Source organism: Zalophus californianus, chromosome 10, assembly GCF_009762305.2.
Source record: "Zalophus californianus isolate mZalCal1 chromosome 10, mZalCal1.pri.v2, whole genome shotgun sequence".
In the NCBI taxonomy this organism is placed as follows: Eukaryota; Metazoa; Chordata; class Mammalia; order Carnivora; family Otariidae; genus Zalophus; species Zalophus californianus.
Genome location: NC_045604.1, coordinates 88,626,723 through 88,653,853, shown reverse-complemented (window position 1 = coordinate 88,653,853; position 27,131 = coordinate 88,626,723). Strand labels below are relative to the sequence as shown.

General features: G+C 45.5%; 1 protein-coding gene across 7 annotated transcripts in view; it reads right to left on the bottom strand.

Annotated features, from left to right (window-relative positions):
- Positions 1 to 27,131, bottom strand: part of ARHGAP17 (Rho GTPase activating protein 17) — an 84,109-nt gene that overhangs the window by 42,938 nt on the left and 14,040 nt on the right. For 6 of the 7 annotated variants that reach the window (XR_003522992.1, XR_003522994.1, XM_027610970.1 and 3 more), the window contains exons 2-3: positions 7,335 to 7,374; positions 3,932 to 4,036 (exon numbers count right to left, since the gene is read on the bottom strand). Coding sequence is in view for 5 of the 7 variants with exons in the window: in XM_027610970.1 (XP_027466771.1) it covers positions 3,932 to 4,036; positions 7,335 to 7,374 (145 nt within the window). In the remaining 2 variants the exon portion in view is untranslated. Of the gene's footprint in view, positions 1 to 3,931; positions 4,037 to 7,334; positions 7,375 to 9,175; positions 9,530 to 27,131 lie in introns of those variants that run through there. The other variant, XM_027610971.1, reaches the window with a different exon arrangement.

Sequence of the window (27,131 nt, the reverse complement as noted above, 5' to 3'; positions counted from 1 at the left end):
GCTTGCATTGTAGAGAATATCTCCGGAAGGCTATACAAGAAACTACCAGCACTGGTCATTCCGGAGAAGGCAGCAGGACGCCTGGGGAACAGGACCGGGAGAGACCTCGCTTTATGTTCTTCTGTATGTACTGGATTTTTACCATGTAAATAGGCAGCCTATTCGAAACAGTATATTGAAATGCAAAGATAAATAACAACAACTATATTTACCCATCTCTTGTCTTCTCAAGTTGTTTTCAAATAAGTAAATAACAGGCTTCACCTGCCCCACCTGCCTCTCAGTTTCTACACTTCCAGACCAGGGAGAGAGGAGAAAGCGGGCAGCATGCCTTGATCATAGTGAGGGTAATTCATTCACTTTTGTAAGGCTGCCTGCCTTTTTTTTTTTTAAGATTTATTTATCTTATTTTAGAGAGAGTGAGCGCATGAGCAGGGGTGGGGAGGGGCAGAGGGAGAGGGAGAGAATCCCAAGCAGACTCTACTGAGGGCAGAACACAACGTGGGGCCCAATCTCACGACCCTGAGACCATGACCTGAGCCAAAACCAAGAGCTGGACGCTCAGCCAACTGTGCTGGCCAGGCACCCCAGTAATGCTGCCTTTCAGAGGGAATTTAAATCTAGGATAAATGTAATAATCAGGAGAAATAGACTTTGTGCAACTCTGGAGCTCTGGACAAAAAGAAATCATAAAAGAGGAGTCTCCATTGCAAGTATCATTCAAGCTCCCAGCTATAAACAGCCTTTTGGTTTCCAGGCTCTGACCCCAAAGCCACAACAATCCTGTTTCCTTATGTATACAAATAAGGATATTCCGCTTATTTAACCCTGTGCTCCTTGATGAAGTTGCTATCTACCGCCGCCATGCTCCTCCACGAACACGGCTAAGCACTTCCTAGGCACGGACAGCTTTTTTTATCACCAGGGAGTCATTTAAAAAGTTCTAACGTCATAATTTATAAAATGCGTGCCAACTGCACAAAAACCAGGCACTCCAGGTCTCACATGACGCACGACAGAAGCTCTGCCGTGCCCATGTCTTGGGCTGAGAAGACACCCCCCCGCCAAGTCTTGCCTCTGCACACGCATGGGAGCTTCTCGTGGGGTCTTTGGGGGCTCCTCCTGTGTATTCTAGAGCCCTAGAGACTGCCGCCATTTTCTCCTCATTGTACGACCTCTGTGGTCGCCTATCTCCTATCGTTTCTATGGTGACTGCCCCTCCCATGTGCACAGTGTAGACAGCCTCAGAGTTCTGTCTTTGGCTCTTCCGTTCCAGGTTGGAAAAGGAAGCCCCAGGCATTAGGTTTTAGAAATGAGGGCCAGGCACCTTTGCCCCCGCTGCCTAGAATATGCCCATCACCTGCCGCTCATTGCCCTCCTTTATGGCTGGACCACCACCTCCTCCAGGCAGCCTCACCTGACTACCTCTCTCCTCCCGTGATGCCCATTCTTGGTCCTCCCATGATACCCTGTGCACACTTTGTTACGCATGTCATTTTATAATGATCCCTTTGTGTGTCTCTCTCCCCAACCGGCTGTGAGCACCTTTAAGGTGGAGACTATCTCTTCTTCATTTTCTATCTCTAGCACTTGTACATAGTAGGTGTTTGATCAATACTTGTTTAATTTGTTTTTAAGGAGTATGTGGGACACCTAGGTTGTATCTTCCATCAGTCAGAGGGAGCGACCAGATATAACAACATGAGGGACAAAGGCACACAGAGGAAGCGGGAGACACCGGGACTGTCCGCGGAAATGGGGTCAGATTATGAAGGGCTTGTCATGCTGAAGAGCTTGGACTCTAATCCCGCCAGTGGGAAGCAGCCAGTGCCCCTCGAAGAGGCACCACGGGCATCAGGGGCCACTTCCGGTGTGAAACTATCCCTCCAGGCACCGCAGAATGCTCGGCATCTCAGTCCCCTCCGTCCAAAAGCCAGTAGCGTCCCCCAGGTCCTACGGCAACCCAAAATGTCTCCACATATTTCCAAATCTCCCCATGGGTGTAATTCTGGTCCCTCTGGAGAACCACGAAGCTAAGACTTTTTTTCAGGCAGGAGGATGAGAGTATTGATGTGTATTTCAGAGCCTTCTGGTGATCTGGCTGGAGACGTGCTGGAAAGAAAGGGAACCAGAGACCGGAGCTGGAGCTCAGGAGGTGCCCACACCATCCAGGCGAGAGGTAATCAGGTTCTGCTTTAAGGCGAAGGTGGCAGAGATGGAGCAGAGGGGAGGAAGTCCAAAGATATTCCCAATCACAGGACTTGCTACTCAAGCAGCTGTGGGGGGGGGTGAGGACGAAACGAAAGGGAACGTAAGGTAACCCTACAGTTTCTGGCTTGCATAATAGGGTGGGTGGAACTTAAGAGTCAATACAGAAGGAAGAACTAGTTACGCCCACTAAAATAGACATCTAGGCAAGGAAGTGTTTTTGCTTGGTTGAAATGGTTTAGATGTCCCTGGCATAAACACATCAGCTAGAAGCCATGAGAACAGAGGAGGTGGCCCAAGGAATGCGGCTGGGGGACTAAGGAGGACAGAGCCTTAGGGCACCATGTGAAAAGGGTAGGTAGAACAGAAGCCGTGGCAAGAGAAGTAGAGGAGCCGTGGGGACAGCACCAGGGGACTGGGTCTGGTTCTGCGGGACCGGACCTGCAGCAGGCATTCCTGCCGTCGTGGGTGCATGCAAAGTTCCACTCTTTGGTCTCTACCTAGGGCGGCCAACTAAGTATTGCACAAGAGAGGAATAACCCTGTTGTCTAGACGTCCCATAAATGTCTGTAAGGAAACATGAAAGAAGGGCGACACAGATCATCTGCATGCCGGTTCTTCCTTGTGAGACATCCGGTGACAGACAAAACACTATGGCAAATCATAGCTGCCCCTGAAACTATCACCTTAATGGTACGTGGGCTTCCAAGGGTTAGCACGTGCTCCTGAGCTAGGATCTCGGAAACCCAAGAATGGGACGGCCCCATGAGCACTGCTGCTGGTGGCACAGGAGTCGGATGCTTTGGCCAAAGGGACACATTCGATGGTTCTCCTGGAGTTCATCCCTCTTCCTCTCTACGACAGCATCCTGATTTCTCTTAGGGATCCACCCTGGTCTCAGTAAAGCCCGTGAGCCGTAGGTAGCTCCACAGCCCACGTTCTAAGGCTGGGCCCTGATTAGCTTAACCAACCAGCACATCCCACCTCCTCACCAAGCTCGCCCCTGCCCACGGTGATCAGGGTGGAATGGGAATGTTCCGGAATGGGAAATATGGCTCAGTACGGACCAACGCAATGGAAGGTGGTTTCTACCTGCCAAGGACTTGGAAAAAGAAGATTTCCCACTCCATTAAGAAAACTACTGTAAGGCACACTTTCTATTCCTGCTGAACACGCACAAGGAAGCAAGTAGCCCATGGAAGCTCCTGGTAGCCAACCCGCGACCATGAGAGGAGCCTATTTAGGGATAAAGCAGACACTGAAGAAGGCAGAAGGGACAGAAGAGAAGAAAGTGGGGTTTGGTTACACCACTGAAATGCTAGCCCAAGTTTCACCTCAAGTCCACCCCAGCTTCTGGACATTTCGGTTAGTAAGCCAATAAATTATGTCCATTTTCTAAGTCCATTTAAGACAGGCTTTCAGCTTTTTTGCCATCAAAGCATTCTTAACAGACATCTCCATTGTCTTACCAACGACAAATGGCTCATTGAGTCTTTAAAAGCACCTGGAGAAAATTCAGTGTGAGCAGGGCTTTCAGCTCAGCGATGTCTTAAGCACAAAAGAATGTTCTGGTCAGGCAGGCGTCACAAGAGTAAATGGCAATATAAGGTACAAATCTGCAGGCAACACTGCTGCATCTGCCTGAGAAAAACCAAGGGCCTGCAGGGTGCAAAGCCTCATCGAGACACATGAACAACAGCCCTGGGTCACACCCACTACTCACGTATCTCCTCTCGGCGTCCGTCCCATGCTGGCCCTGGAAACACGCCATCAGACGCTTGTGCGAATGGTGGCACACTGACCGGACCGTGTCCAGGCGCCGCTCGATCTGACAAAACAGAGACAAACGAGCCATTTGCAGGGGCTGAAGAACACACCCAGCCGCTTCGTTTGTGGCGCTGGCCCGTAGGCAGAAAAAGCACCCCGTGGTCTAAGTGTTTAGCTCTTGGATGTACATGGAAATGGTCCTCATTCACTTACACCAGGAGTTCTCAGGGGCCAGATAATTCTGGGGGGGGAGGGCTGTCCTGTGTATTATGGTGTGTTTAGCCTCATCTCTGGCCTCTCCCTACTAGATGCCAGTAGCACCCCATTCCCTGAGGTGTGACAACCGAAGATGTTGCCACACATTGTCCAACATCCCCCCCAGAGGGCAAATGCAATAGCCCCTGGTGGAGAGCCTCGACCTCCCTTACACCGAGGGGTTTCCATCTCTCAAGGGCCAAGTCTGTGCACAGGGAGGGAGCAGAGTCTGGACTAAAACCTACTATCAGAAAGAGTGGTGGCAGCCTAGTTACACACCACAGTACCAGCAAAGCCCCGGCTCCAGCCTGCAGGAGTGCAAATGAACACCTCAGGCCCAGGCCCACTGCCAAGTGGAAAAAGCCACAGGGACGTTCAGAAGCGACCTCCTGCAGACGGCGACAGCGCCTTCCGCGCACAGGACATCAGGCTGAAGGATCAAAATCAATGTTCCACAATTTCCACTCAAGGTCAGTGTCTTCAGAATGATTCCTTATTGGGTTCAGGGTGGGTTGTTGGCTTTGTTTTTGTTTTCAATAAGCCTCTAAAGCAGAAGGGACAGCCAACAGTAAGAAACACTGACTTAGGGGACCCATGCATTATGATTTAGTTTCCCAAAATATTACTGCTGGGATATGGCTGTTTATGGCAAAGAGAGCTGCTTGTCAGGGAAGGAATGCCAAAAATGTGTATTCTGATGACTCATTAAGACTGAGTGCAGGCCCTTAGGGATGCTTTCTATTTTAAAGAAAAATCAACAAATTCAAAGCAGAATGCATTTTTACCCCACAACTTTTTACCCAATGATATGGTTGTGTGCTTCTTTCTTGAAGGTCCTCACTGCCCCAGCAGCTTTTCTTCAGAGCCAAGGCCCGACCACCAGGACCCTGATCTGGCAGGCATATAAGGAGCAGATGCCCCATCACCTCCCCCTAATCTTAATAATGACCAGATTTTAAAACACTGGAAAACTAATACACATTCTTTATTTGCCATGAAAACAGGTAAAATCAAAACCAAAACAACCCCCGCCCAACTCCATTTCATTTTGATTCTGATTTCTACTAGAAAATTGTCAAGTCCACAGGGATGGGGACCTTGGTCTCTTTTGTTCACTGATTTCTCCCGAATGCCCGGAACACTGTCTGGTTCACGAATGGAAGGTGCTCATTTAATATTTGTTGAAAGGACAAATATGTATCAAGTTCCCGTGCAGGTATAACAAAAACAACAGTAAATAAGTTGTGCTTCTCGCCCTCCCAGGATTCATAGCCTCCCAGGGAAACTCCACATGAGCAAAATGAACTTACTAATGAGCAAAAAACAGGCAACATAGAGCCTCTTGAACTGATCTAAGAGGCAGGAGGACACAGAGCAAGTTAAGGGAAGTTTCACACCAGAAACAAACAAATCTCCATGGCTTATCCCTCCTGCTCTCCTGTTTAACCCATTAACTCCTGCTAATAACCCTAAGGGGTGGATACTGCCATTATCCTCATTTTAGTGAAGTGGAAACTGAGGCACTTGGGTTTAGGGTGGGTTCAGTAAATCCCTGAGGCCACAGAGCAAGTCAAGGGCAGACCTGGGTAGGGAGGCTCCAGACTCCATACTTTTACCCATTACTCTCCTTCTTTATAGCCAAAGAAGGGGAAAACATCTGTAGCAATGATGGCAGATGTGGAGTAAGTATCTGTGTCATGAAATGAGGTGTTCCTAGAAACCGGCGAACTCTTGGGGCCCCAGTGGATGCTTGTCCCTCAAGCGCAGACAGTTGCCGCCTGCCTTCCACAGGAACTCTGCTGTCCTCAAACTGCCTGCGAGGCCCTCTGGCCGCATCTTGGGGCTTCAGGGATTCAATGAGATCGTGTCTCTTACTGGTGTGGGATGTGGGAGACAGAACACGGACGTGAAAACCCAGTCGAGTTAAAGGTTAACTAAGACCAAACAACATTGCTGGAAGTCTGAAAATGAAGTTGAAATACGTGGTAAAAGCCAGTGAGGAAATATTATTAAGAATATGATTGTCTAATACATCTAGGGGGAAAAAAAGCCTAAGCCTTAATAAAGACTTCTGGTCCTTTAAAAAAAAGGGGGCTCTTAAAATCTTGTACCTGTGGCTGGCTGTCATAATCAAGAGGTCTGTTCTGACACGGGGTGGTACAAGTAACATTCTTCTAAACTATGCTGGCTCCTTCTCTCCCTAGGGAGAGCCGGCGGGGGGGGGTCACCTGGGAGCGGATCTTTGGTCTTCAGGGGTCAAGTGCACACACCTGCTGTGGGTTATGGAAATGACATGAGCAAGGAGGCTTCAGAGAAACCTCAGTGCAGGAGGGGCTCTGTCCTTCCCGCTGTGCTCTGGGGTGGGCGGGGACGCAGGGGGGCTGAGGTTGAGCGAAGGCATGTGTACAAAGGGTCCAGGCCTTCTGGGGGACACTCCCAGCCCCAAAGTTTGGGAAGCCTGTTGACAGAGAAGTGCAGTGGCCCTGGCTGAGGTCCCCACAGGAAACACCCCTCCCTACGGAGAGGAAAAGACATCCAGGTGGACGACAGGCCACCTCAGGGCCTCAGAGTGGTTCCACCAGATCTGGTCCCTGTCACCAAGACTCTAAGTCCCTGGGGACCCAGCTCAGCCCAGAACTGGAGAACAATAGCGTGAGAGGGAAGGAGAAGTGGAAACTCTAGGTTGGAGCCAGTGGGGCCCTCTGCTGCCACTGGCCGGGCCCGTGCCATCAAGGACGCCATCCCAGCAGTGAACGACAGTCCCTCCACCTGCCCGGGACCCATGACCAGGCCGCAGTGCCAGGGGACCGGCCGGACTAGACAGGCCCCTCCCCAGCCCCCACCCCAACACCTGGCACTTGAAAGCAGGACTAGCCCCATCTGAACTTCATAACATGACACCAAAGTTTCAGATCCCCTTTTATCACCATACAACCCAACTGCTTTTCATTCCTGCTCAGAACCACGTTGATCAATTTTATTCTGTTTCAGAGAATACATACACACATCCACTTCAGTTCTCACCTATGAGGTTTGGTTTGGTTTGGTTTGGTTTGGTTTTCCTCTTTAAACAAAGCACTTGAAAAAGGTTTTTATTTTGTTACCTGTAACAGATCTTCACTGAGGACTTCTGTTTTCTCGGCTCTGTGGGGGAAGGAATCAAAAGTTCAGAGTTAGGAATCCAGAAATGCAAAGCAACTCAGGAAATTCAGTAATTCTCATCCCGGAGCTTAAAACAAAATGGGCAGGAATGAATGATAACGTGGGCAGAAACTCCACCGATGTTGACATCAGAGGGCTGCTTAAGCAAAACCAAAGAAAAACCAAAGTTTGCAGAGAACCAGTTGGTCCCTGACTTGGGCTATACAGAATCCCTGGCAGGGGGGTGGGAGGGGGGTAGTGTGCCGACGTAAAATGCCAGTTTCCGGGACTCATCACTATTCTAATTCAGCAGGTCCGGAGCAAGATCCTACTGCGTTCTGAAGAAGCCCCTCCTGCCCAGAATTCCATGGCCCCAGACCCACAGACTACCCTTTAAGAAAAGCCTGCTTAGAGAATCTTAAACTTCATTTCTTAAAATGATCATTTCTGAGTTGCATGGCCGCATTGAAACAGGTTTGTCACAAATGCAGGAACAGGAGTCAACAATACATATTCAAGACAGTAACAACTGAGCATTCCCTCCTTCAGGTATCTCATCCTGCCCTTAATAAGAAACAAAGTATTTTCACAGCTTCCCCCCACCTATGCCTTCCAACCACCATTAACTACATTAACTCCGCAGACCTTTCCAGAAAGCCGACCTGCCGCCCAACAATCAGCGCAGGAGCCTTCAGAGCTGCCTGAGCCTCTGGTGCCAGATCACAGTACTTTGTTAAGAAGACTTTCTTCTGCAGTCCCAAAGGGCAGCATCACTGCCATACATAAGCCCAAAATGACGGCAACCGAGGTGCCATATTGGGACTTCCAGTTTAAACAGTGATTGAAGCCAAGTCAATGAACATCCCTAACCCAACTCCCATTGAAATGAACAAGGAAACTTTTTTTAAAAAAGATTTTATTTATTTATTTGAGAAAGAGAATGAGGGATAGAGAGAGCATGAGAGGGGGGAGGGTCAGAGGGAGAAGTAGACTCCCTGCTAAGCGGGAAGCCTGATGGCGGGACTCGATCCTGGGACTCCAGGATCATGACCTGAGCCGAAGGCAGTCACTTAACCAACTGAGCCACCCAGGCGCCCTGAACAAGGAAACTTTTAAAGGGAAAAGGAAAAGTCTGTTTCAGCCCTGAACGTTGGGGGAGTTGGGGAAAGGGGAAGACCATCAATGAACCAGAATTTTGAAGCCTTTTAAATAAGATTTATTGCAGAATGGAAGGCTGCATGATCTTGCCCATGAACGAATCTAATGCAAGAGAAGGAAAAGCCATTTGGCCAGAGAGTGGATGGGACCCCCTTAGGATGAGCTCAAAATATTGCTAAGCTCAGAGCAGTGCCAGCCAGCTGCCTGAGGTGCACACCTCCAGCCCACACTTGGGCGATGGCAGGTCAAGTAAAAGCTGGCCTTGTCACAAAGGATTCCAAGACCAGTTGTCACTGCAGTGTCCTTGTTAGCATAGAGATGCCAATGGCAATGGCTCACACACCAATTTCTGCAGGCAACCAGAACTCTGATACCTCCCAGGTCCACCGGAGCAGAGCCTGGAGATGAGTTCAGGGCCCCAGCTTTCAGAGGAGCCCAACTTTCAACTCATGAACAAGTTCTGCAAGCAGCGGGCCAAAATATGCCATCCCAGCCCTTGCTTGGCATGCATGGTGCCAGGCATTGCGGAAGCGCCAAACTAAGTAGTCATGCCAGTTAGGGAAGTGGAGCAGGGCCCCAGCTGACTAGGAGCTCAAGCAACCAGCCTCATAAAGAACCCTGACGGGCCAGCCTCGCAGGGACATACCTGGCATGAGACCTCCATAGCTTCACCGTGACTCCTGCTCACCGATAGCCTTGTCTCTCCTCTAGCAACGTAGCACCGCTAGATTGTGTCACTTCGGCCTCACCTTCTCTGGCCAGGGCCCTGTATACCTGGGACAGAACTCTGAAATCTCTTCCTTCTGTAAGTATGAGTATACACAGATAAAAGTCCCCAAGGCCTACTGAAACATTCAGAGTTCAAAAGAAGAGATTCAGAGCCAATAAGTCCTTTGATGAGACAAAATTATTTTAAAAATATAACAGAAGAGAAAAACTTAATTTTTAAAATCCCAATGTGGGCCATTAGCAGGTATGAGAAAGTTACTAATAGCTGAGAACCAACTGTGTGCATCTTTTCCCAGCAACTTGTTCAGTGACCTCACACTGGTAATTTGAAATGAAAAATCAAATACAATACAAACAAATGCAAACAATACAAATTAGGGCTTTTTTTTCGGGGAGGGGGTCTGAACATTTATGAGCACGGCACCGCAACAGCCATAAAGAAAATAAAGCAAATGTAAGAACAAATTAAGTATTAACTTCAGGAAAAAACAAAAAGTCCATTAGAAAGAGTCATAGTACACTACTATGCTTAGCTGCAAATAATTTATTGGATATAATGATGTAAACATCAGACAGAAATATATCCAAAAATTGTAATATAACTGTATTGGAAGGATAAGGGAGCAAAAGCAGAGAAAAAAGTCACACAAGTGCACGAAACCCTCATTCATCACGACAGGAAGCCAATAAGTAATAACTAAAGCTTGATAACTTGAAGGATAGCAGTTTACATATTATCTATAAATGTAGATATGAGTGATAAACAGAAATTTGAAAATAGTTGCCTCTGGGGTTGGGGAATCGCACCTCGCAGAGTGGGAATAGTAGAGAACCCACTGTGAGAAATCTTTTACTGTTACTTAACTTTTTAAACTACATGTATACATAGTTTCAAATTTTAAAAAACACGTATGTTACATTTTTCAGTGATATGCTTGATATGGTTTCAAGTGATGCGTAACTTCAAGTGAAGCATAACTCTGACTTAAAACAATGGGTCCAACTGCCAATCTGCACAAAAGTATAACAGAATACATAACTCAGAGTATCCAGAATACAAAACAAATTTGTATAATTTACTGTCCTTCTTTCAAATTAACAACTAAACCCTTTGCTTTAAATTTACAGGTACTCTACCTAAAAAGCTATCTGGAGATGGAGATATATATGGAACATATTATATGAAAATGTTAACATATTGCTTAAAAATAAATTCAACCTATGTTTCCTGCCTTTGTGGACAATCTATATTACATTGATAAAATTAATTTTATTTTTTAAAGTTTTTTAAAGATTTCTTTTATTTATTTGAGAGAGAGAGAGAGAGAGAGAGAGCATGAGCAGGGGGGGAAGGGCAGAGGGAGAGGGAGAAGCGGACTCCCCACTGAGCAGGGAGCCCCATGCAGGACTCGATCCCAGGACCCTGGGATCAGGACCTGAGTCAAAGGTAGACGCTTAACCGACTGAGCCACCCAGGCGCTCCGATAAAATTAATTTTAGAGAGAAATCTAATATATCTTTTTTTCAAAAGACTTGTTTATTTATTTGAGAGAGACAGCACACATGCACACATGCACATGCAGGGGGAGGGGCAGAGGGAGGAGAGCACCTCAAGCTGACTCCCCACTGGGCGCAGGGCTCCATCTCATGACCCTGAGATCATGACCTGAGCCAAATCAAGAGTTGATGTTTAACCAACTAAGCCATGCAGGCACCCCCACAATGTATCTTTTTAACCAGTTTTTAAAAATTCACCAAAATTATTAAAAATTACCTATTATCAGGAACAATTACTTCACTGAGCTTTACCAGCCCTACGGAGCTATAATTGACAAATAAAACTATATTTATATATGTTATATATATATTTAAAGTGTATAATGTGATAATTCAGTTTGTATATATATTGTGAAATGATTACCCTAATCAGGTTAATCACCTTCCACAGTTCCCTTTTTTCTAACAGTAGTTGTGAGAATGCTTAAGATCTACTCTCTTAGCAAATTTCAAGTATACAATATAGTATTATTATAATCCCCAGAGCCTAGATTTCCTTCTTTCTCAGGGCTCAACAATATTCTAGTGTGTGGGTGTGATGTATGTGTATATCTATATGTATCACACTCACACTCCCCACATATTCTTTATCCATTCATCCATCAACCAACACTTAGGTTGTTTCCTTATCTTAGTTATTGTGAATAAGGCTGTAATGAATACAGGAGTTCAGATATTTTTGAGATACTGATTTCATTTTCTTCAGATATATATTCAGCAAGTGGGATTGCTAGATCATATGGTAGCTCTATTTTTTAATTTTCTGTGGAACCTCTATACTGTTTTCCATAATGACTATGTTCTCACCAAAGTATACATGGGTCCCAATTTCTCCATATTGTCACCAACATTTGCTATCTCTTGCCTCTTTTATGATAGCCATTCTTACAGGTGTGAGGTGATAACTCATTATGGTTTTGATTTGCATTTCCCTGATTATTAGTGATGTTGAGCACCTATTCATATACCTGTTGGCCACATGAACATCTTCTTTGGAAAAATGTCTAATTAGGTCTTTTGCCCATTTTTAAACCAGGTTATTCACTTTTTACCATTGAGTGGTATGAATTCATTATGTATTTTGGATATTAGCCCTGTATTTACAATTTGCAAATATTTTTTCCCATTCTGTATGTAGGTTGCTTTTTCATTTTGATTGCCTCTTTGCTGTGCAGAAGCTTTTTAGTTTGATGTAGATGACAGTGCCTTTGGGGTCATATCCAAAAAATCACTGCCAAGATGGATGTCAAGGAAGTTCTTCCCTATATTTTCTTCTAAGAGATTTATGTTTCCAAGTATTACATTTAAGTCTTTAATCCATTTTGAGTTAAGTTTTTAGACTGGTACAAGGTAGGGGTCCGGTTTGCCTTCTTTTCCCAACACTATCCATTAAGAGACTATCCTCTCCCCATTGTGCATTCTTGGTGCCCTTGCCAAAGATTAGATGACTATTTATATATGGATTTATTTCTGGGCTCTCAAATCTTCCATTGATTTATGTATTCTTTTATACCAATACCATACTATTTTGATTACGACAGCTCTGTAACATACAGTGGACCCTTGAACAACACAGGAGTTAGATGTGTCGACCCCTGTACAGTCAAAAATCGGCATATAAATTTTAACTCTCCGAAAGCTTAACTACTGATAGCCCTACTGTTGACCAGAAGCCTCACTGATTAACATATTTTATGTCACCTGCATCATTCACTGTATTCTTAGCATAAATTAAGTTAGAGAAAAGAAAATGTTATTAAGCAACTTGTAAGAAAGAGAGAATACATTTACTGTACTGGACTGTAAAAAATCTGTATGTAAGCTATTCAAACCCATGTTGTTTGTTCAAGGGTCAAGTAGTTTGGAATCAGGAAGTGTGATGGCTCCAGCCTCGTTCTTTTTGCTCAGGATTATTTTGGCAATTCGGGCCTATTGTGGTCGCATCTGGATTTTAGAAGTATTTTTCTCTTTCTGTGAAAAATGCCACTGGAATTTTGATAGGAACTGTACTGAAAGTGTAGACAGCTCTGGGTAGTATGGACATTTTAATAATAGTAAATCTTGCAATCCATGAACACAGGATATCTAGGAAAGATTACTTTTAAGTGACAAAACATGATTCTGGAATGCAATATACAAATTGGGGGTGGCTCCTTCACACAAAGATACCCCCACTGGCCTATGCTCTCCCTACCTTAATTTTAGGGAACCACCACTGTCCCTACCTCCAATATGTGGTCCAAATGACTTGATCTTCCTCATCCCCACTGTAACTGGTCCAAGGCTCAGCCCTTTGTATGCTGAACTGTCTCGAAGTGTTCATCTTCACCAGAGACCTGGAATTTTTACCCAAGGAAAGTCCAGCCATTATTCAGAATACTGGCCAAGGTGCCCATTCAAAGGATTTATATTAACCACTTGGTTTTTACTGAGATGTGATTTTTTTTTAAAAAAGATTTTATTTATTTATTTACTTGAGAGAGAGAAAGTGAGAGAGCACAAGCAGGGGGAACAGGCAAAGGGAGAAGCAGGCTCTCTGCTGAACAAGGAGCCCGATGCGGGACTTGATCCCAGGACCCTGGGATCGTGCCTTAAGCCGAAGGCAGACACGTAACCCACTGAGCCACCCAGGCACCCCATCTGAGATGTGATTTTTGATCAGATTTTAAAAATTCATTAATAAAGCAAAGAGGGGGAGCAACATATTAAACTTTTCAAGGCACCTTACAAAGTGATTCAAAAATTTAAAAAATAATACTTGCTAAATCAGATTGTTTTAAATCTGACATTTTGTTACGCGGACCTAAACTTTTTGTATATGGGCCTTTTTTCTGCTTTGTCAGAGCCCTCTTTGTGTCCAGTGTTCTGTGCTTGAAAACACACTCAAATGTTTCCTGTCTGTAACTGGGAAAACAATACGAAGCAGGAAAGCACTTCCCGCCTGCCATTTTACTCTGGGGTTTGTTTTTTCCTATGCACACCACCGTGTAATTTCACGAGTCATTCAGACAAGGCTTATAGCAGGCCAGAGTATTAATTTCTTTATTACTTTTTGGGAAAGCATAACCTTCTTTCCTCATAATTCCCAAAGCCTCACAGCAGCAGGGCTGTGCAGACCTTGATGTCCACCGCCCCCCCTCCCCCCTTGACTGGTTGTGGTAACCTCGCACCTTGCAGCTGTGGCTAACAGGAGTCTCAATCAGCTCCCCTCCCAGGCCACGAGAAAACGGAAATGCTTCCAATCTGAAGTAGTTCAGCTCACCATAAAAGACAGAGATGCTTCAACTAGGACATAGGGTCAAAGGAGAATCTCCAATTGGCCCGATAATTTCTAACTCTGATCGCAGACCGATTTCTGGAGAGGTTTCTGCCATGGCTACACTCAAACGCCCGACACCATGATTGTGAACTGCCGTCCTGTTTCCCAGGATACTGACTATGTATGGCACTTGGGCCACCTGTGTGATGCATTTATTATGGGACCCACGGAAATCAGTGCTCGCCTCCACACCTCCAATGCACGCTGTGATCTTCCAAGCACTGCGCATTACTGACCTCATCCCCGCCAGCCAGAGAGTTCCAAAGGGGCAGAGACCAAGGGTATCATAGCCATCACTCCCCCGGCTCCAGCACCCTTCTTGCTAGCTGCCTGCCACACAGTAGGTGCTTCATAAATATACACTGAGTTAGTGAAAAAGTAAATGGCTGTCCCAGCAATAGAGTAATGGCTTGAAAAAAAGATCTTCCTAGATTTCAAAAGACGTAGCAAGTAAAAAAAAATTCAATAGCAGGAGGTAGAAAAGCAGACGTATGTGTAGAATTGCCTTCCACAGTAAAATCCACAATGACTAAAATTCAAAGGTGATAGTGCCTTCCAAAGTTAATGTTTTTTTTAATAAAAAAAAAACCCACAGTAAGTAAACTATGCATATTACCAGGGGTCAGCAAACAATAGCCTACAGGTGCAATCTAGCTCACTGCCTATTTTTGTATGGCCAGTAAGCTGAGAATAGTTTTCACTTTAAAATGGTTGGGGGAGGGGCGCCTGGGTGGCTCAGTTGGTTAAGCATCTGCCTTTGGCTTAGGTCATGATCCCAGGGTCCTGGGATCAAGCCTCATGTGGGGCTCCCTGCTCAGCAGGGAGTCTGCTTCTTCCTCTGCCTCTGCTCCTTTCCCCTGCTTGTGCTCTCTCTCATTCTCTCTCAAATAAATAAATCTTTAAAAAAATGGTTGAGTTTTTAAAAAAACTCAAAAGAGGAATATATAACATGATGCACGAGAATTACTTGACATTCAAGTTTCCATGTGCACAAAGTTTTATTGGAACACAGCCAGGCTGATTGGTGGACATATTATCAATGGCAGCTTTCATGCTACAACAGCAGAGCTGAGTTGCTACAACAGAGACCTACGGCCTGTGGAGCTCAAAATATTTACTACCTGGTTGTTTGCCAACCAGTGTGCCAACCCCAGGTGGACACCAGTGACTCTCGCAGGGCATGGTGCAAACCTCGCTAGGAGGGTGTTTGGAATCGCTCCGAGGACTGGTATGTGAGGCGGGTCTGGAGGTGTATCTCGTCTTCTTAGACATTCCGCCTCATGTCGGAGCAGCTGCTGCCCCAATGAATGGGGGTGGCTGACTGTGTTAATACAGTCCAAATGTGAGGCACAGCCCGGTGCTGATGATGCTGGTGACAGGGCGAGATGAGAAATTATGTCTCGCCTCCACCCACTCACCTCCCCCCAAACCACTGAAATATTATAACCATTGTTTTCTTTCTGATCCCTACTCATAAACATATTTCAGAGCAAGAGCTCAATAAATACAATCGCCTGTGTCAGGCGTGGGCCAACTTTTTCTGGAAAGGCCAAATAATAAATATTTTCGGATTGCAGGCCACACCATCGCTGCGATCACTGAGCTCCGACGTTGTAACATGAAGGTGGCCACGGACAACATAGAAATGAATGGACCTGGCGATGTTCCAATAAACTTGACTTATGGACACTGACAAGTGAATTTGCAGAATTTTTTTTTTTTAAAGTAGGCTCCATGTCCAGCGTGGAGCCCAACACAGGGCTTGAACTCGTGACCCTAAGGTCAAGACCTGAGCTGAGATCGAGTCACATGCTTAACTGACTAAGCCACCCAGGGGCCCCATGCATTCACATAATTTTCATAGGTCACAAAATATTCTTCTTCTTTCGATTTTTTTTCCCAACCATTTAAAAATGCAAAAACTCTTCTGAGCTGAATGGGGCTGGATCTGGCCCGCAGGTCATAGTTTGCTGACCCCTGATCTGTGTACAAGTGAAGTGTGGTTTCCCATGAAGCTTCAAGCCTTTCTAATCACTTACAAATGCTTCTTACTTTGAAGGGGGATTTCTGTGCTTTCCCAGCTCGCTCTTCCGAAGGCAAGAGAAGCTAGCTTCACCAGATTGCTCCTTCAAACCCTGTAGCAGCTCACTCACCTCTTCCCACTTAGTCCATCTCTACCCAGCGATGGCAAACACACAGCCCAAGAGCGAGCACTAACTTCAAACATCTGTGTCTTCCCGTTGCCCCAGGATCCCAGTGCTGATGATTTGGGTCGACAAATCCACACGAGAGATCGTAATTTTGTGGGGTTTTCACTTAAATAATCACTTAGCTATATCAATTAAAATGAATAAAAGGGGGGGCATGGAGAGAAATTTTAATAAACTGATTTGAAATTCTGGTTACCTGCAAATATCTAAGTGCATGTTTGGTAAGTGATATAAAATGTGACCAGTTGAGGAAGCTCAATATTGTCTATGGGGCAACAACACACATGGTCACTGCCTGCAGTGAAATTTATATGTGCAGGGAAATAACAGGAGCCAGCCCCACAGCTAAGTGGTGTATTTCATCCTGCCGGGAACCAGATTTTGTGCAACGCTGTCATCTCCTGGTACAAGTGTTTACAAAATCCACTTGAGCCTCTGTGCTGAGTTTGGACAGCATTTCGTCTGATTTCATAGCGAGCCAGGGGACTGCTGGGTGAGTTTTTCCTGTTCTATCTCATTAGATTAGCTGTCTTCTTAAATTTCTGGGCAGGGATCTGAAGGCTACTTAACTGGATTGTAAAAATAAAGGAACCCTCTGACACTTTATAAATGAAACAATTTGTTACGCATTCCACAAAGCAGTTTAAAAAGTCTTACAAGAGGGTTTATAGAACTCTAAAGGGAAAGTATGGGAAAAGAAAACAAAAGATTCCCATGCACTACACTGAAAAGAAAAAGGATATTTATCAGCAGGAAAATGATCAAATACAAAGTATTTTGGTAATAATATGGGTGAAATACACCTAATACTCTACATTCTATGCTCTGAATTATTTCCCCAAATGATGGAACTCTGGCCACATATTTACAGCTTTTCTGAGATAAGTAACATTTATTTTTTACTTTAAACAGCAGTAACAACACCCTTATCAATCTTAACTGACTCTCCACAATGTGATTTGAATTCCAGTCCACGACTAAGATGAACTGTTATATTTTAAAATCAACTGCATTGAGGTTTATTGTCTTCCTGCACATGTAAGCTTATGCAGCAGCTTTTTGTTTGGTCAGTTGGCTTTTCTCCCCGCCTCTGGCACACAAAATGGAACCTCTTTGCTGTCCCTGCTGTAACCACGTGCTAAGTCTGAAAGCTCCACCGACAATTTCTGCTTATGGCAAAGTGGGAAGGAAGCTCCCTGCCGCCAGCACACTGTGCAAACTCTGCCTTCAGTGGTCCCCGCCCAGGGCTGCTCGAGTCAATTACAGCATCCACTTGGACCTGGAGGCAGCTGAGTTTGAGATTTCAAAATGTATTTAAGCAGGCAGAAATACGAGTGATTTGCAAAGGATCTCAGTGTGGACAAATGCATGTGGAGCTAAATCCTATGGGGGCGGGGAGGGGGAGATCTGGGAGGGGGTCCGGTTTACTGGCATGCCAACACAAAGAGGCCAGGCGGAGCTGGAAAGCCACACACAAAAATGTAAAGCAGAAGCACCAAAGGCAAGGCCACACAAATTCAAGGGCTCGGCTCTGACTCAGTGCTGTGGCCATTGGTGGGGAGGCCCTCTGCATCTTAAGACAGGTTGTGCAAGCCCTCTTCCAAATGCTTCTTCCTGAGTCAGCACATTTGGACTTTTTAAGAGCATGTTCCCATAAAAGGCAGGTTATAAACAATCATTAAGTTCTCAGGTCGGGATCCCTTTTGCTTATACTTATCTGAAGGGCCCATTATACTTACAGCTTATCTAAAAGACAGCCCTAGGAGGCACCTATTGATTTCTCTGAGCCACGGTGAATCTAGGGAACAGTAGTAAAAAAAAAAAAGTCTGAGATAACTGATTCTCAACGATGGTTACACATGGTTATATGTGATTCCATCTTTAGGAAAAGGCCAGAAAAAGCAAATCTAGGGGCACTTTGGTGGCTCAGTCAGTTAAACGTCTGCCTTCGGCTCAGGTCATGATCTTGGGGTCCTGGGATCGAGCCCCGAGTCTGCTTCTCCCTTTCCTTCTGCCCCTCCCCCCACCCCGCTTGTGCTTTCTCTCTTCTCTCAAATAAATAAATAAATAAATATTAAAGAAAAAGAAAACCTATAGAGGCAGAAAATAGAGCAGGGTTAGCTGAGGGTGAGGCTGGGAAGGAGAATGGACTAGACAGGAGCACAAGGGATCTCATTGGGGTGATTGAACTGTTGTCCAATCAGATGCTGGTGATGGTTACACAGTGCTGTCAGTTTACTAAAAAAAAGAAAATCACTGAACTGTAAACTTAAAAGGGTTGAATTTTATGACATATAAAGCATATCTCAATAAAGGTGTTTTAAAAATAATACCTGGAACCCAACCCAGAGTGACTGAATGGGAACCTTGTGGTGGGGAGAGAGGGGAAGGGAGGGCCTGGCATTTTGTTTTAAAGCCTCCTAGGCCATTCCAAAGTATGGCGAGGGTTGAGAACCCCGGTGTCAGAAGAGGGTCAGTGTACCCACACTGGCAGGCGGCCGAGTAACCACCAGGACACGACAGAAAGAGGCTCCAGCAGTAAATGGCTGGCAGTAGCAAAAACAGTCAGAGGTGGCCCTATAGCCCCGGCCACAGACGTGCTCGGTCAAGACTGCTGGCTACGTGGTCTGATGTACGGGGCTCATAACTGAGTTTACTCTCCTGCCTTCGCAGGCAGGCTGAGCTGAGTGATAAGAAGGCAGTGGACGGCAGATTCTAAGTTGCATTGTAGGCAAAGGAGAAGGAGACAGAATATGGTACGAGCTGAGTTAGGGCTCTGGGGTCAGGCAGACCCGGCTCTGAATCCCGTTGCTGTTGCTCGGGGGCCACCAGTGTGAGCGTCTGTATCCTCCCCAGCAAGATGGGAATGATGGGAATAATAATACCACCACCACAGTGACTGTTTAGGAACACCATTTACCTCGTTTCTCTCATTACCGTGGTCCCCAGCACCCCATGAGGGTTCCTGGGGCATCAGCGGTTCTGAGCATCACGACGAACCACCACCACCTTTGGAGAACTCCCAAGCGAAGTCGTCCCTGGGAAGGACTTTTCCACAGTAACCAGGCTGTTCTGGCTTCTCCCAGAAGTTACACAAAGACACAGAGCAGTGTCGAACCTCCAGCGGGAGGAGGGCAGCCTGTTCCATCACAACAAAGGGATGGTTGTGGTAACCCCGCATGGGCTGGAGGCCACCGAAGAGAAGCACGGGCACAGAATGCACAGAAATGTAGAGACCGGGTATGTGGTGAGTTAGCAAAAACCCTTCATCACAGGATCAACGTCTTAGCCCTCCGCACCCCACACCGCTGATCCTGAGGCTGTAAAAATCCCAGCTGCGGCCGTCCTCAGCACTGCATTCACAGAGGGCCAGAGAGCTCTCTGGACAGAAACCATCTTAAGGACAGCCTTGCTACGAGATATTCGGATCTTCATTCACTCACCCAGTATTCAGGGAACCCTCTCTAAATGTCAAGAACTCGGAAGGAATGAAGGAGAAAAATGAGCCACAGTCCCCACCCTTGGGAGCTAATAGGAAAGACAGCAATGGAAACCAACTTCATTCAGCATTTCTAGGAGCAGAGAGAGAAGCCAGGAAAGGCTTCAGAGCGAAACAGCCTGAGCAGATCTCTGATAAGACAGCACACCCAAAGAGGCTGGGAGAGGGAATGGGAAGAGGGTCCTGCACCTGGGCCCAGAATCAGGGCTGAGAAGAACCAGGGACTAGGAACTAGGGGGCCGTGGGGAGCCATTGATGGTGTCTCCCCAGTGGAGTGGCATCGGATCTCAGTTCTCAGAATGCAAATTCTGACAGCACAGTACAGCCTGAAGGTAGGAGAACATCTGGATGGCCTCTGCAGTTATTCCAGGAACGAATAAGAACATAGACACGAAGCCCTACCAGTCTGATCCTGGCCAGTGTTGTGCTGCTATTTCAACAGAAATGATATGGCTGAATCACTGACTATAAACCATCAACTTGGAAAACACTTTAAAAAGTTCAAGAAAAACCCATGAAACATGGAGGTCTCTCTGATCAAGAAATAAATCAGACATAGAAGCTAGAATTCATGGGCCATAACCTAGTTGACTACCAGATTTCCAATGCTAGATGAAGTTTGCATTTGTACACTTTTCTTTTATGAAAGCACTTTTGCACATACGATTTCATTTCATTAGGACACGTACCCTTATGGGGCAATTTTCACCTCTGTTTCATGGGTGTGGAAACTGGGCAGAAACCCATTAAATAAATTACATGTGAACCAAAGTCTTTGGGCCCTCAGAAAGAGAGCAATTTTAAGGTCACTGACCAAAGCAGACTCTCTTTTAATTTGTTTTCATGCTAGACCCTGGTCCTAGGTCCACCACAAACTAACCATATGCTCTAAAAATACAACCCTTGACCTTCCTGTACCCCACTTTATTTATATTTGCACCAAGGAGCTCACACAACTTTTGAGAAACTACAATAAAACAGAATAGTTGAAAGAAAAGAGAATATTTGAAACCTTCAAAACTGTACTTGGTGAATATAGGGCTGTATCTCTATAAACAACAAGAAATGTTACACATTTTTAAAAGGCATGCAATACTGAGAATTTGGAAAAATTGTGGGTCCTCTAAGTTTCTATAAGGAATACACATCACAGATGTAGCCCAGAAAGTTCTATGATTAGCATGGTGCACAAAAGGAAGGGGAAAAATGTTCACCTGGAAAAATGGGGTGAGGCTGCTTTTAACAGATGACGGATAGATTCTGGGTGGAGAACACCATAAATCTTCACTTGCCCTTTTTTAAAGGTCAAAGAAGAGAGTGTTCCAACACCACAGCTTGATGGATGGAAGGACGTTGTTGGTGACTCAAAATAGAATATTGATTTTTTTTGTTTAAATGAGGCTTTGTCTCAAAAGGATATTCAGAATAATGAAATGTTCTCTGAGTGGAGCTATGTGGCCTGTCACTGCATTCAACCACAAGTGGGTGTCATGCATGCTTTACCACTAACCTTTTTATTTGGTTAGTCACTGAACAAATATTTGTTGGGTTCCCTTCCATGAGCCATCATGAGTAAGAGACACAGCCCCTGCTCTGACAGAGCTCAATGACTGTCGAGGAAAATCAGCAGTGAGACTCCAGTGCAGTGAGTGCTCTGCCCTGGGAAGCACAGGGCCTCTGAGGGTAGATGGTTGTCATCACCACCATCACAGATGATGTTTAGTGAGCTCACACCCTGTGCTTGGCCCTGGTCCAGGTGCTGGGTAAGAATTAATATCCCCTTGATGTTCACAAGAATTCCATGAGGTAAGTATCGTTGCCTCCATGTTACAGATGAAGAAACTGAGTCACAGAACAGTGAATGGGCTTGCTCAAGGCAGGCTCTCAATCTGGGCGATTTTGCTCCCGAGATCCTGTTCTTAATTTCTGGGTTCCAGGTGCTTTACATGTATTAACTCATTGAATCCTTAAGATAACTATGTGATCGATGCTATTACCGTGCCGTTTTTGGAGATGAGAAACCTGGGCACAGAGAAGTTAATAACGTGCCAAAGGTTAAAGATCATCTGATGCAGACCTAAGATACCAGGACGATTTTTGAAACTGGTGATGGCTTTTGAGACCTAATAAGTGAGTTGGAGTTAGACGCTTGGATGTTGGATAGCAGAAGGGTACGTTAAGGCAGTGAGGACAGAGGTGAGAGAGAAAGCACAGGGAGGACACACAAGGTGATACAGTTGCGGGAGAACCCTTGCCCCCACCCCCCGGGCCCCCTTAGGCTTGGGTGCATAGGGCCTGCTTTAGTCTGAGGGTCAAGTAGGAGAATTAAAAGGAAACTTCCAGTACTCAAGGCCTTACACAGAGTAGGATGTAACGGCAGTCTACCACTGAAGGAGGGGATGGGACAGCTGAGACACCCCCGACTCTGGGGCCACCCAAGGCTCAGACAGGCAGAGCCTGCTGAAGAGCAATGGGGACAATTGAGAGGAGCCCTGCGGACTTTGGGCCTTATATTGAATCCCAGGCACTGGCCCTCTACACCACAGGGAGGGCAAGAGAGCTGGGGAAGTTCTCTTGATGCAGCCACACAAGGCCTACTGAGTTTGAGGGTAAGGCAGGAGAACTTAGATAAACAAGACCTGCCCAAGGGGGAAGTTTTAATCCTACCCTCAAATGAGTTGAAGCCTGTGGTGAACTGAATGTATCCAAAGCAACAATAAAGCCCAGACTCATGCAACAACAGACTAGATGGATTTGAGTCCTCCCACGAATGGCCTGGCAGAAAAGGCTCACCACTCTACATTTCTGCACATATTTGGCATTCCACAAAACTCACCACAGGAGAAAAACAGAAAATATGATGCATTAGCAAGACACACAGTCAACAGAACTAGATCCAAAGACAGCCAAGATGTTGGAATTATGATAAATACATTAAAGGATCTAATACAAAAGGTGGACAGGATGAGCGAGTAGATGATGGGTTTCATCAGAGATCTAGAAGTTGAAACAAATTGTCCAAACTAAAATACAGAGAGGGGGCGCCTGGGTGGCTCAGTCGTTGGGCGTCTGCCCTCGGCTAGGGTCGTGATCCTGGGGTCCTGGGATCGAGCCCCGCATCGGGCTCCCTGCTCCGCAGGGAGTCTGCTTCTCCCTCTCCCACTCCCCCTGCTTGTATTCCCTCTCTCACTCTCTCTCTGTCAAATAAATAAATAAAATCTTAAAAAAAATAAAATAAAATAAAATACAGAGAGGAGGGCGCCTGGGTGGCTCAGTCGTTAAGCGTCTGCCTTCAGCTCAGGTCATGATCCCAGGGTTCTGGGATCGAGTCCTGTATCGGGCTCCCCGCTCAGTGGGGAGTCTGCTTCTCCCTCTGCCTCTGACTGCTGCTCTGCCTACTTGTGCTCTATCGTTCTGTCAAATAAATAAAATCTTAAAAAAAAAATACAGAGAGGAAAGAAATTGGAACAAAGTATCCAAGATCAGTCGGACGATATCAGCCTAGTATACCTGTAATAAGAGTGCCAGAGGGAAAAGAGAAAGAACATGGGGCAGAAGAAATATTGGATAAACAATGGCTGAGAAGTTTCCAAATTTTTAAAAATTAATTTATTGATTTGAGAGAGAGAGAGTAGGCATACGCAGAGGGGAGGGAGAGAAGCAGACTCTGCACTGAGTGGGGAGCCCGACGAGGGGCTCGATCCCATAGCCCTGAGATCATGACCTGAGCCAAAATCAAGAATCAGATGCTTCACCAACTGAGCCACCCAGACACCCCAGAAGTTTCCAAATTTAATGAACAATGAACAATCCACTGATCCAAACTCAGAGAACTCCAAGCAGGATAAACACAAAGAAAACACACCTAAAAAGATCAAGGTCAAACTGTGGAGAAAGAAAATCTTGAAAGCAGACAGAAACAAAAGGGCACTTAACAGGCAGGGAAGCAATGTAAGAATGATGGCTGACTTATCATCAGAAACACTATGACCAACTGACAATAGAATGACATTTTAAAGTCCTGAAAGAAAAAAAGTCAACCTACAATTGTACATCAAATGCAAATATTTCAAAGATGAAGGCAAAATAACAAGATTTTTTTTTTTTAGTAATCCTATGCCCAGTGTGGGGCTTGAACTCTGAGATCAAGGGTCGCATGGTCTTCTGACTGAGCTAGTGAAGACCCCCCAAAATAATGACATTTCTTTCAGAGACAAAGGCTAAAGAGATTTCATCTCCTGAAGACCTCACCACAGCACTGTTGTGGGGAGGGGAGGGAAAGGGAGGCAGAGAAGGAAAGAATTTAGGTGTTCAACATCTACACTGGACCAGTGTAGGGTGAGGAAATTTCTTAGGTAAGGTAGCAAGAGCTCTTACTTCCCATGCCAACGCTGATTAGTCATAGCTGTCTGCAGCCCTGGTCAAAGGAGAACTGGGAGGCTGCACCCAACCTCCCTGGGAAAGAGAACCAGACAGACTGGCAATGATGACGGAAAGATGTACCAATCGTTCCAACTATGGATGTCCCCCCCCGCCAGGCTAAATATCATTCTTGATGTCACACCTTCAGTTTCACTGTGCAGGCAGATTAGGCACAAGAAATGTTAGAAATTTTATCTACTTTCTAGTAAAGTATTAGGATAGTTTAACGTAAAGAAGACTGCCAATTTTCAGCATGCAGCTTTTAACTTCTTATGTCTCTGACATCTTGGGAGATTAAGGAGCAGTTTTGGTTGCAAGTGGCTAGGCAATTTAGAGTTAACTCTTTCTCCACCTTGGCACTTTTGACATTTTAGTCTAAATAATTCCTTCTGTGGGGGGGCTGTCCAGAGCACTGTAGAATGTTCACAGCATCCCTGGCTCCTACCCGCTCAGAAGCCAGGGGCAACATGCCCCCCTCTCCCCAGGGGTGACAATGAAAAATGTCTGGAGATAGTGCCAAATCGAGGGGGTGAGGGGGGCCAAACTGTTTCCAGTTAAGAACCATGCAGATAATAATAATAAAACAATCTTTATGGTTGCCAGAAAGGCAAAAAGATAGCAGTCTCTCTGTGTGAAAACCAACATAACTTAGTCGCATTAATAGAATGGGAGGTTTGCAGGAAGAGGAGGGATGCTCCTCTGATTCTGTAATGACCTAATAAATGATTCCTCTTTATTTTATTAGTGCTATTCCTGACAATGTACATTTGGGAGAGTCCCATATCCTGAAAAATGAAAGAACACAGAAACTTGCTTTACTTCCTTTCTAAAGACTGTTTCTTTTTTAGTTCCCTGAGACTTTTTATGAATTGGTGACAGATTTTTTTTTTTAAAGATGTTATTTATTTACTTGAGAGAGTGCTCAAGCAGGGGGGAGGGGCAGAGGGAGAGGGAGAAGCAGACTCCCTGCTGAGCAGGGAGCCTGATGTGGGACTCGATCCCAGGACCCTGGGATCATGACCTGAGCTGAAGGCAGATGCTTAATTGACTGAGTCACCCAGGCTCCCAGGGACAGATTTTTTAATTTCCAAGAACTCTATGTCTTTTTCTCAGTAGCCTGCTTTTTTTTCTTTTTAATGGATATAATAGGCTTTCTGAGGATTTTCTTACATCCTATTGTCCTGTGTTGGACAATGAAAGAACAAATAAAACAGCACTTGCTGTAGTCAACCATAGAGCTACTTCTTAAACAGTCATCTGGAAGCTTTTCTGAATGGCTTTCAGTACCACGTTTTTTAATTCCAAAGAATTTTTTTAAAAATAGCTTTCCTAACATTTCAATGGATTTCAAAGATTTACTTATTTGAGGGGGGGCAAAGGGCAAGGGAGAGAGAAAATCTTAAGCAGACTCCCCGCCCAGCGTGGAGCCCAATGCTGGGCTTGATCCCATGGTCCTGAGATCATGACCTTGAGCTGAAACCAAGAGTCAGACACTTAACCCACTGGCTGAAACCAAGAGTCAGACACTTAACCCACTGAGCCACCCACGCGCCCCCTCAATGGATTTTAATGAGAGAGAAGAAATATACACATGTTCAGTCAATCACCTCAAACTGTCTCCTGTAATGTCTTAAGTTCATGAGAGAATTTTCCTACCATGGATAATTTCAGGAACCTACCAGTGGAGACAACAGGTCAACCTGCTGTGCTATATAACATGCTATTATGATAGTTGTGTTCCTAAGGGTTCACAAAAAATTCCAAATTACGAAATCAGTTCATACAGAGGCAGGAGGGAGAATAGTCAGGATGGAGCATGTTGAACTGGCAGAGGAATTTCTACGGCATTACAGGGCAACGCATTTCCTATTTCTGGATATCACTTGAACACGGTGCTGGTCTCTTCTTATCACAAATGCTCCTATTAGCAAGAACATCTTTACACAAGTATACCTCCTTTGCCACCCACAATACTAAAAGAACAGAGAAACACTCCTAAAAGTGTGAGTTCGGAAGGTGCTCGCTCCTTGCGGGAGGATACATTGACTCAGACTGAAAGCCTGGAGCACGTTTGCTGGGGGTCAAAGCCCTGTCCACCACCTAAAAGCTGTGCAACTGTGAGCAGTTTACTTAATGTCTCTGTGCCCCCTATTTCCTAGTCTGTAAAAACGGAAACATTAAGACCTTCTAACCTACAGAATTGAGTGGATTGCAAGAGATAATATACGCAAAGTGCCAATTCCTCGAAAGCTCAAAACATGGTATTTATTGTTATGACATAAGTGGTTAAGAGTAGAGACTCTGGAGACAGACTCCCTAGTTCTGTGACCTCAGACAAGTTATCAAATGTCTCTATGCCTCTGTTTTCTCACCTGTAAAATGAGATAATACAGTATTGACTTGGGTATTAAATGAGCTGATACATGACTAGCACTTGGAGTAGCGCCTGGCACACAGTGAGCATCCAAATAAATATAAGCTATCAGTATTATTATTTTTTTCGAAGGATCTTCTGGCAACAGTGTGGAAGATGCGTGGAGGAGGAGGGCAGACATACTGGCAGGCAGGGAAACTGAGGGAGGTGAGTATTAAGAGACCGAGAATATGCGATCCAAGTGAGAAGAGGGAGGGCCCACCCTAAAGCAGGGGGTAAGGAGAGGCGGGGCTGGAGAGCCCTTACAAAGACACAACAATCAGGACCTGGTGTGGATGGGAAGGGAGAAGGAATCCCCTAGAATGATCACCATGTTCCTAGACTGGCTAGACAGTGAGGCTCTTCAACTGGAGGGACAGTTTGGGAGGCTCTGAGGGGGAGGTCAACAAGGTCAGCTCCGGAAATGCCGGACTTAAGGGGTCTGCGGAACGT